The sequence below is a fragment of the Empidonax traillii genome, unplaced genomic scaffold (assembly GCF_003031625.1).
Source record: "Empidonax traillii isolate 1590-97213 ecotype Southwest subspecies unplaced genomic scaffold, ASM303162v1 scaffold994:size215947, whole genome shotgun sequence".
Taxonomy (NCBI): domain Eukaryota; kingdom Metazoa; phylum Chordata; class Aves; order Passeriformes; family Tyrannidae; genus Empidonax; species Empidonax traillii.
The window spans coordinates 4,248-16,688 of record NW_020956187.1 but is presented as its reverse complement, the minus strand read 5'-3'; the positions used below and the strand labels follow the sequence as shown (position 1 = coordinate 16,688).

General features: G+C 60.1%; 2 protein-coding genes across 3 annotated transcripts in view; both read left to right on the top strand.

The window, feature by feature from the left end:
- OSBP2 (oxysterol binding protein 2) overlaps nt 1–3,438 on the top strand; it is a 102,946-nt gene extending 99,508 nt beyond the window's left edge. For both annotated transcript variants that reach the window (XM_027903839.1, XM_027903838.1), the window contains 2 exons: nt 42–262; nt 416–3,438. In XM_027903839.1, coding sequence (XP_027759640.1) covers nt 42–262; nt 416–558 — 364 coding nt within the window. In that variant the 3' untranslated portion in view covers nt 559–3,438. The remainder of the gene's footprint in view (nt 1–41; nt 263–415) is intronic.
- A 1,433-nt stretch (nt 3,439–4,871) lies between these two features.
- LOC114068016 lies at nt 4,872–7,533 on the top strand. Its single transcript, XM_027903840.1, has 4 exons — nt 4,872–4,933; nt 5,967–6,740; nt 6,926–7,050; nt 7,282–7,533. The coding sequence occupies exons 1-4, from the start codon at nt 4,927–4,929 to the stop codon at nt 7,531–7,533; spliced, it is 1,158 nt and encodes a 385-aa protein (XP_027759641.1). The 5' UTR covers nt 4,872–4,926.
- The last annotated feature ends 4,908 nt before the right edge of the window (nt 7,534–12,441 follow it).

The following is a 12,441-nucleotide window of genomic DNA, read 5'->3' as shown; positions in this document are numbered from 1 at the left end:
GACCCCACCCCGCCATCCTGAGCAGGGCTGTCCGGCCGCAGGGAGAACGCGGAGAACATGTACTTCTTCTCTGACCTGGCGCTGACGCTGAACGAGCCTGAGGAGCGCGTGGCTCCCACCGACAGTCGGCTGCGCCCCGACCAGCGGCTCATGGAGAGCGGCCGCTGGGACGAGGCCAACGTGGAGAAGCAGCGGCTGGAGGAGAAGCAACGGGCCGTGCGCCGCAGGAGGGAGGCCGAAGCCGTGGAGGCCCTGGAGGAAGGTGAGATGCTCCGGGATGTCCGTGGGCAGGGGCAGCGTGGGACAGGGAAGGGGGTGGATGGATCCCACGGCTCCCGTGTGGCCGTGGGAGGCGTGGGACCCGCCGGATTTCAGGTGGAAAAGCGTGGCTGACGCCGTGTTCCTCCCGGGACAGGGAAGGACTACGAGGGGTACATCCCGCTGTGGTTCGAGCGGAAGGTGGATGCCGTCACCGGGGAGCTGATCTGCGTCTACAAGGGCGGCTACTGGGAGGCCAAGGAAAAGCAGGACTGGAGCGTGTGCCCCGACATCTTCTGAGCCCCTGCCCACACTGGGGCCGCCCCGCAGGACACCGGGACAGCCTGGGGACAGCCCGAGGGACACCCTGACAGACAGCCCAGGGACAGCCTTGGACAGCCCGGACACGCTGGCACTGCCCCGCCGGCAGCTCCCTGGGCAACCCCCGAGTCAACACATGCAGAGGTCAAAACAGGGATTCCAAACCTATTTTTTTACGCACTAATAAACAGCATCCTTTTTTTTTTGTTTTCTTTTTTTTTTTTTTTTTTTAATGATGGCTTTTTCAGTGATTAATTGGGATGGAGGACACGTGGAGCCGGGTTGGGTTTGGGATATTCACTGCCTGTATCCCTCGGCTCCATCGGCCGAGACGTCGACTTCCAAAGATGCCCGGGGTGTGGGAATGCCGTGTGCTTGTGTGAGCTCTTCTCTTTGCCATGGTTTTTTTTTTTCCCCTCCCATTTCTGTGTGGACTTTATCGAATTATTTTTTTAAAAAATAAGAATCTGCTCCTGGTTCAGGTTCCTTCAAAGACGGACACGAACAACCCTGAGTCCTGCTCAGAAAACTCTCCCCCCAGGGGCCGTGGCGCTTGATCCTGGAGGCTCTTGGTGGTTCCTGCAGTGCCCAGTCATCCCAGTAACACCAATTAGGATATTTCTGCTGGTGACTTTGGTTTTTTTAACCTGTTTTTTTTGGGTTATTTTCAAGAGCATTTGAGCCGCTTCCCCACAGTCTGGTGTGTTCAGTCAAGGCTTGGGACTGTCTTCACCGTGATGCTCTGCGGGAGTGGTTTGAGTGAGGTTTGGTTTGGTTTTCCTGCAGCCACATCTGAGGGGAAATGGCCTTGCTGAGGTCTGGAACGCCAGGCAGACCCAGTGCAGAGCTTTGTATCCCAGCGATGCTCCAGGGTCCGTGTGCCCGCTCCATATCCCGGCATCCAGGAGCTGGCAGGAGCCTGGACCTCGGTGCCAGGTTTTCCAGCTGTATCTCCCTGCTGAGCTGGGTGGGAGAGGAGGGAAGAGATGTCGTGGTGCTGCTGGGATGGAGTCTTGGGCCTGGATCTCCTACTCCTGTGTCTTCCCCATCCAGCCAGACAGGTCTGGCCACAGGCCCCTGGCTTGGGATGAATCCAGAGGGTCCCAGCACTTGGCTCCAGGATCCCTTCCCTCTCTTCCCTCATGGCTGGGCTTTCCTTGGAGCAGCTTCAGGTCACTGGGGCCGAGGGAACCCCTGGTCCCCCCTCACCCCTCCTGCGTGCCACGGCCTTCCCGTGGCCCTGGACCCGCCGGGAGAAGCGGAGCGAGCGCTGCTGCTGATCGGCCCCAGAGCACCGAAGGGGAGCAGGGGGTGGCAGCCCCAAAAGATGGGATCCTCTGGGCCAGAGAATATCAGGGAGAGCTGGACACCTGCACTTGCCCCGTTGGATGTCATTTTTGATGTCCTCCTCTCCGGCTCTTCACCATATCACCCTGGCGCTGCCTCCCGGCTCGTCCCCGTCAGAGGATAATTAGCAATAACGAACTTCGAGGCAACGGTAACTGGAATATCCAGGCTGCACATGGGACACTTATGCAATCAGGTTCCTCATCCATCAGTCTCCTCCTGGTCAGCTTCCAGCACCTCCACCCCGGTTCTCCCCCACAGCCCCGCGTGTACAGTCCCTCCAGCCCCTGTACAGCGTCACCGTGGTGAGGGACAGCCCCCACTGCTCTCAAGGGACCCTTTAATCTTATTTATTTGCTTCTAATTTATACATATATATAAATATATATAAAATTATTTTGCTTAAATTTCTATGGTACACAATAGATGAAAAATGATGAAGACAGAAGTGTCTGTCTGAGTTTTTGCAGCACGAGTACGATTCCCCTCGGCTCGTCCCCGAGGTCAGGGGATGGTGATGGAGTGATTCCCAAAGCAGGGAAGTTGTGTTTTGCTCCAAAGCTGGATGCAGTAGCATGGAAAAGGTTTTCCAGAGACATTCCCCTCTGGAAACGATGTGTTAGGGGTTTGAGGGGCGGCACTCAGGATTCCTCGAGGTGGGATGCTCCAAACTGCTTTCCAGGTCCTGGGTGTCACAGCAGCTGCTCCGGGGTGTTCACTCCTTCAGACCCTTCCTGGAGCTTTGCCCTGGCTTGGGAAAGCCGATGCAGGTTGATCCAGACTTCATCAGATGTGGGATTCAGCCTGGGAGAGCTGCCGGTGTCCCGGCCCCAGGTGTCCCTGCAGGGGGAGCAGCGGATGCTCCGCACTGATCCCGATGCCGCTGGCTTGGTTTGTGGCAGCACCAAAGTGTCCCGGGGGGGTTTTATCCCACTCGAGGCCTGAATCGGGTTTGTAAAATGGGCTAAAAATTGAGCTTTTCAGAATGCCTTACTTTCTTTTTTGCTGTGTCAATGCAAGTGTCACCTGGGAGCTTGGAGAGGGGAGAAGCTCCAGCCCAGGCTGTTCCCAGAGCTGGATCCGGGTGTTCCCGCAGCAGAGGAGGGCGGGGAGCAGGATGTTGCTCCCTAAGTGCTGGCTCTGAGGGTCCTGCTGGGCTCTGGGGCCCTGAGAGGTTCTCTCTGATGTGCCCCCATGGCCACATCCATCTGGGAATCCCCATCACAGCCCTGCACAGCTCCATGGAGCACAGGGGAGCACGAGGAGCACCCCCGACCAAGGAATCCCCCGGATTTTAGGCTAATTGAAAAAACTGCTCCATCTTCCAGAGTTCATCTGTCAGCAGCACTTAACCAGAGCACCATCTCCTGGTCCTTCTGTTCCTCCTGGAGGATTTTAATGTCATTCCACTGTAAATGCTGTTGAATGTATTTTCTTTTTGAACAATAATATATTGTGAGTGATCCCTCTTCTCCTACACGGAAATAAAACTTGGATTCGGGAGTTTTAAAAGCCGCGGTGCTGAGATGGTCACTGGCTCCCCAGGGCTGTGGGGGGGGGGGGGGGTCCTGGAGGAGCCCTGAGGTGGGTCAGCTCTGGGGGGGGAATGGGGGGCAGGGGTGGGAGCAGGGGAGGAGATCCAGGGGAGGAAATCTAGGGAATATTCAAAGGAGAAGGTTGCCCAGAGGACAAGGAGGTCCAGGGAAGTTGTTCAAAGGAGGAGGATCTGGGGAGGAACTGGTCCAGGGAAGGTGGCTGGGGGGCAGGAGGTGGCCTAGGGAAGGTTGTTCAAAGGAGGAGGTTGCCCAGAGGATGAGGAAGTCCAGGGAAGTGCTTATTCGGGAAAGGAGAAGAATCCAGAGGGAAGTTGCCCAGGGGAGGAGATGGTCCAGGGAAGGTGGTTTGGGGGACATGAGGCCAGGAGAGGAGTTGATACAGGGGAGGTTTTTCCAGGCAGGAGGTGTCCAAGGGGAGGAGGTCCAGGGGAGCTGGGGGAGGGTCTGAGCGGGGGCTGTGGAGGCCGGGGGGGGGAGGAATCCCAGGCAGGCTGAGACTGGTCCCTGCGGTCGTTGCCAGGAGACACAGACACACAGCGCTGCCCGTCCCGGCCCTGCCTCTTCTCCTGCCCCTGTCCTGCCTGCCCCAGGTGAGCGCGGGGGACCCCGGCACTGGGACCCCTCAGCCCTGCTGAGCCCGGGGGGTCCCTGCCTGCTCCGGGTGCGGGCAGCGGGACTGAGGGCCCGGCAGCTCCCGGGGGCAGCTCCCGTGCTGGAATCTTGGCTTTAAGGAAAAGCAAAGCTCTGGGCTCCCCTCACCCTGCGGCGGGGCCTCAGCCCGGGACGGGGTGGGTGGGTGTGCCGGGCTGTGTCGGGCTCAGCGTGTTCACTCTGGAGTCTGAGGAGTGCATGGAGTGTGTTCCCCTCCCCGTGCCCTGTGCTGCAGGCCGGGGGGGCAGCCACGGAGCTGGGGGATGGTGCTTTCCATGGCCAGAAGTGCAGTCAGGGTCACACGGGTGCCCAACCCCGGACCAGCACACCTTTGCTCCTGGCACGCTTGTCCGACCCCTCAGTGGAGCTGTTTGCAAGCCCGGGGTGCTGCCCGTCCTGCCTGACCCCGCTGGAGACCCCTCTACCCCCTCGCCAAGGATTTTTGACCAACACCCCAGGGCTTTGAGACACCCAGCAGCTCTTTGCTGTTGCAACCCTGGACCCTGGGAAGCACCTGGAGTCTGCAGGATCCTGGGCAGGGGAACACCAGGACCGTGGGCTGGACTCCCGCTCAGCACGGGTGGGGGTGGGAAGGATGTGGGGCTGACATATGGGGGTGCAGTGGGACCCCCCGGGGGCTGATGCAGCAGCAGCGCTGGGGTGCTCCTGCCTTGTCCCCCACTGAACACCCCGCTCCCTGTTCCCCCTGCAGCCTCCAGGCGTGCCTGTGCTGGGCACCAGCAGCAGCAGGAACGGGGACATCCCTCCCAGCACTGTCCTCGCTGGCTCCGGGATGGCTGGTGAGAGCCAACGGGGCACCTTGGGGCTTTCTCAGCTCTGCTTTGCCCCCCAGCCCACTCGGCCCACCCCCTCTCCAGCTCTCCAGAGTGATGCCAGGCTGGGAATGATGCTGGGGCAGAGGGTCATGGAGATGGGGAAGGGGCTGGAGCAGCAGGAGCGGCTGAGGGAGCTGGGGGGGCTCAGCCTGGAGAAAAGGAGGCTCAGGGGGGACCTTCTGGCTCTGCAACTCCCTGACAGGAGGGGGGTTCAGGCTCTGCTCCCAGGGAACAAGGGACAGGAGGAGAGGGAACGGCCCCAAACTGTGCCAGGGGAGGGTCAGGCTGGGTACTGGGGAAATTTCTTTCCCAAATTTCTTTCCTGTCACAGCTGCCCAGGGCAGTGGTGGAGTCCCCATCCCTGGAGGGATTTCAAAGCTGTGTGGATGTGGCACTTGGGGACATGGTTAGTGCTGGCCTTGGCAGTGCTGGGGAATGATTGGATTCAGTGAACTCAGAGGGCTTTTCCAACCTTACCACTTCTGTGTTTCCATGATTTTACAGCCAGTGCTGTTGATGCAAAACACACACCACAGGGACCAAACCCTGAGTGCCTGGAGAGCAAACTGTGCCCTGGGGAACATGCAAAGGGCAGTTTGGGACCAGGTCCCCCTGGTTTGGGATCAGGACTGTCCTGTCAGGCAGTGGCTTCTCATTTTCTGTGATAGAAGATGGGGACAGTATCCCCATCCCACGCCCTGCTGCCCTGGCACTGCCCCCCCTGTTGAGCTGTGCCAACCCTGGGAGCATCGTCAGGGTCAAATAGACCCTGGTTTAAAAAGCAAGTAAGGAGGATATTTTGTGGCTTTTTCTTCTGGAAGCAGTTGAGGATTTTGCTGGAGAAGGGGGGATGTCTTCACTGTCTGTGCTTTGGTGCCCAAGAAATGCTCCCTGATAAGAGCAGGAATTTCCAGTCCCTCCAAGGTGGTTCAGATCCAAGCTCCTTCCTACCCCTGCCCAGGCACAGGGTGGGCTCATGGTCTGCTCTCCCACACAGAGCTGGAAGGACACAGTGCTGGGTGTCCCCGGGGTGACAGCAGCCCTGTCCCATGGGAGCAGGAGCAGTGCTGGGCTCCTCTCCTGGGCTCCAGCCCGGGGGACCGGAGCAGCTCCAGCTCCATCCACACCGAGGACTTCGCTGCCAGGTTCCAGGAGGGAATGGTGGATCCCCTGCTGTCCGAGGAGGAGGAAGATGAGCTCACTGGGCTTGTTCCCACTGAGGGAGCTGACCCTGGGCAGGATGAGTCCTTGTTCCCCACAGGGAGAAGTCTGGATGTCTGGAGACAGCTGGCGATGGACATCCCGAGGGACGGGTCTCCATCCCTGATGAGGAGGGGTAGCCTGGAGTCCCTGGGAGCCAGGATATCCCGGCTGAGCCAGAGCCATGTGCTGGGGATGGCCGGGGGGGGGCCCTGCCCAGCCCCCTCTGCCCAGCCAGCCCTGGGCCGGGGGGACTCTCCCCGTGGGGGTCCAGGCTCCAGGGAAGAGCTGTCGGCCTTTGCCCTGCCTGGGCATCCCCTGAGGACTCCAGGGATCTCTGCTGGCAGGAGCAGGGCCGGGGCAAGGACAGGCTCTGCCGGTTTGCCCCGGGCCAGCAGTGCCAGGACCAGGGGACATCCCTCCAGCAAGGCCCTGGGCCAGAGGCAGCAGGAGCCACCAGCACTCCGGGGACAGAGCAGAGGGAATGTCCCCCTGGCTGTGGATGACACGGAGAGGGAAGGAGCGAGGGAAGGAGCAGGCGGCAGGAACAGAGCTCCCTGCTTGGATCGCCGTGAGTCCGGGCTGGCCGGGGCGGTGCCCGGAGGAGGAGGGAGGGTGGGATAAGCAGGGGGAAGGGGCAAGGCCGGGCCAGGGGCCCGCTCTGGGCAGCGCACGACAGCAGGACCGGCCCCAGTTGCTCATGGGGTTTGTCCGGGTTTGGGGCTCCCCCTCCCCAAAACGCCCCTTTCCCCGCAGGTGCTGAGGCAGCAGTGGGAGCACTGGGAGCACTGGGAGCCCCCGGGCGATGTGGTGCCGGGACAGGGGTGTCCCCTGTGTTCTGGTGGCAGCGTGGGAAGCACGAAGTGGGGCTGCCCTGCAAGGTACAGCCCTGGGGCTGGCTGGGCTTTGGGGGCTGCCCAGGGGGACTGCCCTGGCCATGGCACCGGGGGAGGGGAGGGGGGGATGTTCCCGGCTCTGCCTTCTGCTGGGATGTGGAGCCCAGCGGGGATGTGCCCTGGGCCTTGTGTCCCACGAGGTGGCCACGGAAACGCACATGGAAATGCTCACGGAAAAGGAGCAAATGGGTTTGTAACGCCACTCTTGGATGGCAGCGCGCAGTGGCACGGCCGGTGTCACTGCAGAGGAGCCAGGAGAGGACACGAGAGCCGGGATCTGGTGCCAAGACTCGGAGTGGAGGGGACAGAGCCAGGTGTGCTGGGGCTCCGGGGATGAGTCCTGCACTGAGGCTGGGGAAGAGGACGGTCCCAGAAGCCCAAGAGGGTCCTGGACCCCCAGAGGGGGTGGACACCCTCCTGGGTCTCCTCCTGCAGAGCCGGGAGTGGGGACACCGGGGATGGGGGTGACGGTGTCCCCACCACAGGGCTGGCCTGGCACTGCTGCCACACCCCTGGGAGAGCTGGCACAGCCACCCCACGGACCTGGAGAGGATGGTGAGGTGACCTCGAGATGGCCCAAGCAGGGGCTGTCCCCGCGGGTGGCAGGGACAGGCTGGGGGTGCCCTTGGGTGGGGGTAGAGGCTGGGGGGCTGTGCTGGCTCTGCTTTGGGAGGGAGGGGCGGGGCTGGCTCATAGAAGAGGCAAAGACGTGGGAATGGGAAAAGAGGGGGATTTGCCAGTCTCGGCAGGGACAGGGAGCCTGTGCCGGCTGCCGGGAGCGGCTGGGGAAGGAGGGAAGAAAAATGTTGGCTTTGCAAGAAGAGAAACTGGAGCTACTGAAGGTCAGTGAACTCCCAGCTTTCCAGGGGGGCCAAGATCACACCGGAGGGGCCGCGGGAAGGAGCATACACATCACACCCCTGTCAGGGCTCAGCCCCTTATCCAGGCACGCACATGTCCCACGGGAAGAGTCTGGGGCTGCCCAGATTCCCGAAGAGCCAAACTACATTTTTCCCCAGGAAGGTTTTATTGAGGGGTTGGAGCTTTTAAGGGAAGAGTTTGTTGGGAAAAACCACCCTTGTGTCTGCAGTCAGATGGGGTGACTGGTCTGCAGGTCAGAGGGTCCCTGGAGACCCCCAGCAGAGGCAGGGAGAGCTGGAATGTTGGGGGTGGGCAGGGCTTGATGATACCCAGGCTGACAGCACTGACTCACCAAACCTCAGCTCTTTTCTGGGGGACATCGGGGCTGAGGTGGTGCCACCCTGGCCAGTAGGGACTCGCGCATCCTGCCTGGAAACTGCCCCTGGGAAGAGCCTTCCTGGGTCTGGAGGGTGGCCGTGGGCAGCCAGAAGGGGTGATGTGACTCCGGCTGCTCTTGCAGAGGCTCCGGGAGCTGGAGCAGAGCAGCCGCTCCCTCCTGCAGCAGAGGCTGGAAACGCTGCACCAGCTCCAGGGGCTGCTCCTGAGGGAGAAGGTGGACACCCTTCGGCAGCTCCAGAAGACCCTGGAGCAGGTCAGGCAGGGAGAAGGGGATGATGGGGATATGAGGCGGTGCCAGGGCACCCCTTGGTCGGGCACATCCCAGCACAGCTGAACTGCAGAACCGAGGGCTGTGGGGATCCCCCTGAGGGGGATCAGCCTGGGGATTGCAGCAACCCAGATGTGCTGCTCCCTCCAGGTCATCCAGATGTTTTTCCCTCCCCACGAGAAGGGCTGGTGAGGATAGAGGGCTCTGTTGGGTGCTTTGGGCAGCAGGTTCGGCATCGTGCCTCTCGGGGCATGGTCTGTGCTGGGCATGGCTCGGGGGGAGATGCCCCCCGGGTGCCTCCAGGCTTGTCCTGCCCTTGCCAACCCCCTGCCCAGCCCTGGATGGCTTCAGGTTTTCCCTGGCAGCTCTGAGCTGGCTGCGAGGCCAGCAGCGTTCACAGCAGAGACCGAGCGGGCTCGGGGGGCAGAGCTGGTGGTGCAGGCGCCGCTCTGATCCCTCTGTCCCGACACTGCTCCCCAAGGAAAGGGCCGGCAGGAGCGTCCGGCTGGAGCATCTCCCGGGACAGCCAGGGCAGCCGGCGGGGCGGGGGCGGGCTGGGCACTCCCCGGCCATGGAGACCCCCTCGCTGTGCCAACACCAGCCCCTCCCCAGCAGTTTCCCGGGACGGGACCCCTCCCCGACCGAGGGCGGGTGAGTCCCAGAGCCGCAGGTTCGGTGGGAGGGAGCTCCAGTGGGTCCTGGGGGTTCCTGTGCCCCCGGCCCCTCTGCGAGGAGCCGCTCGGTGCCCTCGCACACTCTGACCCCTCGTCCCTCCCTGTCCCCTCCAGGTCGTTCCCCCCGTCCCACAACCACGCTCTTCACATCCTGCGGGGGCTCCGGGAGCACATCCAGCGCCGCCTCCGGGCGTGGCAGAGGGTGGAGGGAGCTCTGGGACCTGCTGGACAGAGGAAGGAGGTGATTTGGGTCTGGGAAGGAGGGTCTGAGAGGTGGTTGGAATTCGTGACCTTTGGAGAATCCATCGGCCTTTGGAGGAATCCACATTCCCCGTTCCTGGAGCCCACCCTTTGGAATGCAGGGCGATGGGATGTTCCCGCTCTCCAGCCACACACAGACCGCGTGTCTGTCCCCGTGCAGGAGGGTGGGCAGAGGCAGCGGCCGGAGCAGCCACGCAGGGACGAGGCACCGGCTCCAGGAGCCCTGAGGGAGCAGCTGCTCCAGGGAAAGGCTTCAGGTCCTGCTCCAGAGCTCCCCCCTTGCAAGGCTGCGGTGGGGGCTCAGGTAATTGGGTCTCAGGGGGGTTGGGGTCTCAGTGACCTGCAGGGACCCCCAGCTCACCTGCAGAGGCTGCGTGCCCAGCACTGCTGGTGACAAGTGTCAGGTGATGCAGAAATCAGCCGTGTGTGCCCAGGGCTCCTGCACATCTCCAGAACCACTTGCAGGAGCTGCAGCTGGAGAAGACACAGCACGTGGGGAAGCTGAGTGTCCTGGGGGCAGAGCCGGGAACCACAGCAAGAGAGGAGGTGCAGAGACAGCCAGGGACACTCACCCCGTGCCACAACCTCAGCCCAGGGGTGGATCCAAACGAGGAGGAGCTGCAGAACTCCACTGAGGACCAGGCCAAGGACAGACCTGCCTGGTGGGAATGGTCCTGCAGGGGGGCTGGGACACCAGGGCTTGTGTCTGACCTCAAGACTTCGGGCAGGTCCCACCACCCCCCTCGGTCTGTGTCATGGAATCAGTGATACCAGGGTTGTTTGTTGATCCTGGGGTGGAATTGTTTGTTGGACCTGATGGTGGAATGGCCATGGAGGTCCCAGGGAACCTTCTCCTGAGCTTGCCTGGATGGAGCACAGGGTCCTTACACTCCTCTTCCCACTCTGCAGCTTCTCCCCTCCTCTCCTCAGTCTCCCACCCCTGGGATGCAGCCATGGGGTGCCTCTCACAGCAGGCTGGAGGTGGCACTTCCTTTGCTGTCCCAGCACGAGGACGCACATTAGGTTGGATATTGGGAAAATGTCTTCACTGAAAGGGTTGTTCAGCCCTGGCACAGCTGCCCAGGGCAGGGGTGGAATCACCATCCCTGGGAGTGTTCAAAAATGAGCAGATGTGGCACTTGGGGACATGGTTCAGTGGGCACTGGGGGGTTTGGTCGAAGGTTGGGCTCGATGACCTTGGAGGCCTTTTCCAACCTTTATGATTCCATGATTCTGTGTTTTCTCCCTGGACACCGAGCCCCCAGCAGGGAATGCCATGAAGATGAGGTGTCACAGCCATGGAGTTCCAAGAACCTGCAATGAAGAGAACAGCAAAGCTCCTGCAAATTCCTCGTTATGAGCCTGTGGTGGCTCTTGGAGCTGCCAATTGCCTTTGGGAAGTGGGATCTGCCCACTCAGTGCTGGGAACACTGACCCTGGGACAGCTGTGGGCAGGAAGGTTTAATGGACAAACAACAGGGAATGGTTCTGTTTAGACGCTTTAATTTAATTTTGGAAAGGGGAAACCTCTTCCTCAGCCTCTGCACAGCTCTCTGGGGCAAGGCTGATTTTAATTCCAGCAGAACACCCAAAGGGACTTTCTCCACGTGCAAGGGGGGAGATGAGAATTTCTGGCAGTATTTTATTACTACACCTTGTTCTTTGGGAAGGGATGAGAACCGGGATATTTGTGTGCTTTCTTTCCAGTGAAAAGTGGTTTTCATTTTGTTTCTCTGCAATGTGGGCTCGGGGAGGTTCCTGAAATCCCTTGCTGAAGTGACTGTGTTATGATTTTCCTTCTAAGTTTCACCAGCAGAATGTGGCACGAGCTGCATCTTTTCTGCAGAGCTTTTAATTAAAACCCAAATACTTGCAAGGCTCCATGAACGTCTTTGCCAACCTCAGGCTGAGGTTCCTGGTCATGTGAATGAAAACAGGAGAGATAAAACTGATCTGGTAGCAGAGGCTTGATGGGAAAATGGCTCCCAAATCCCTGAGTGACCACAGCAAGGTCTCCAACCCCGGGGATTTCACCTGTGGGTTCCCTGTCTGATTCTCAGTCATTCCCTCTTTGTTATTGGAGACTCACAGGATGGTTTGGGTTGGAAGGACCCTAAAGCCCATCCTGTTCCACCCCCTGCCATGGGCAGGGACACCTTCCACCAGCCCAGGTGGCTCCAAGCCCCGTCCAACCTGGCCTTGGACACTTCCAGGGATCCAGGGGCAGCCACAGCTTCTCTGGGCAACCTGTGCCAGGGCCTGCCCACCCTCACAGCCAACAATTCCTTCCCAATATCCCATCTATCCCTGCCCTCTGGCAGCTCCAAGTCATGGGTGTGAAGGTTTTGATCCTGGAAGAGGCTGAAGACATAAAGTGGAAGATCCACCGTGGTGAACTTTGCTTTAGTGATGGACTTTCATGATGGAACCCTCTGCTTCTTCAACAATTCATGGACACACTGGGGTTTTTAAGACTGGCCTGGGAGAAACCTTTCAAGAAGGTGTGAGGCAGTGGATGGAGTTAGACTGTAGCACTTTTGCTCTTTAAAATATCCAGGGATTCACTTTTCTTTTCCCATATTTGACCTTTTTTTCTGTGGGATGCAGTTGGGATGCAGCACAGGCACCTACAGCTCCTGCTGTGGCTGATGCTGCTGGTGCTGTGAGTGTGAGGGAATTGGGATTGCTTTGCTCTGGAATCATCCAGAGGGTTGGGATTGCTTTGCTCTGGAATCATCCAGAGGGTTGGGATTGCTTTGCTCTGGAATCATCCAGAGGGTTGGGATTGCTTTGCTCTGGAATCATCCAGAGGGTTGGGATTGCTTTGCTCTGGAATCATCCAGAGGGTTGGGATTGCTTTGCTCTGGAATCATCCAGAGGGTTGGGATTGCTTTGCTCTGGAATCATCCAGAG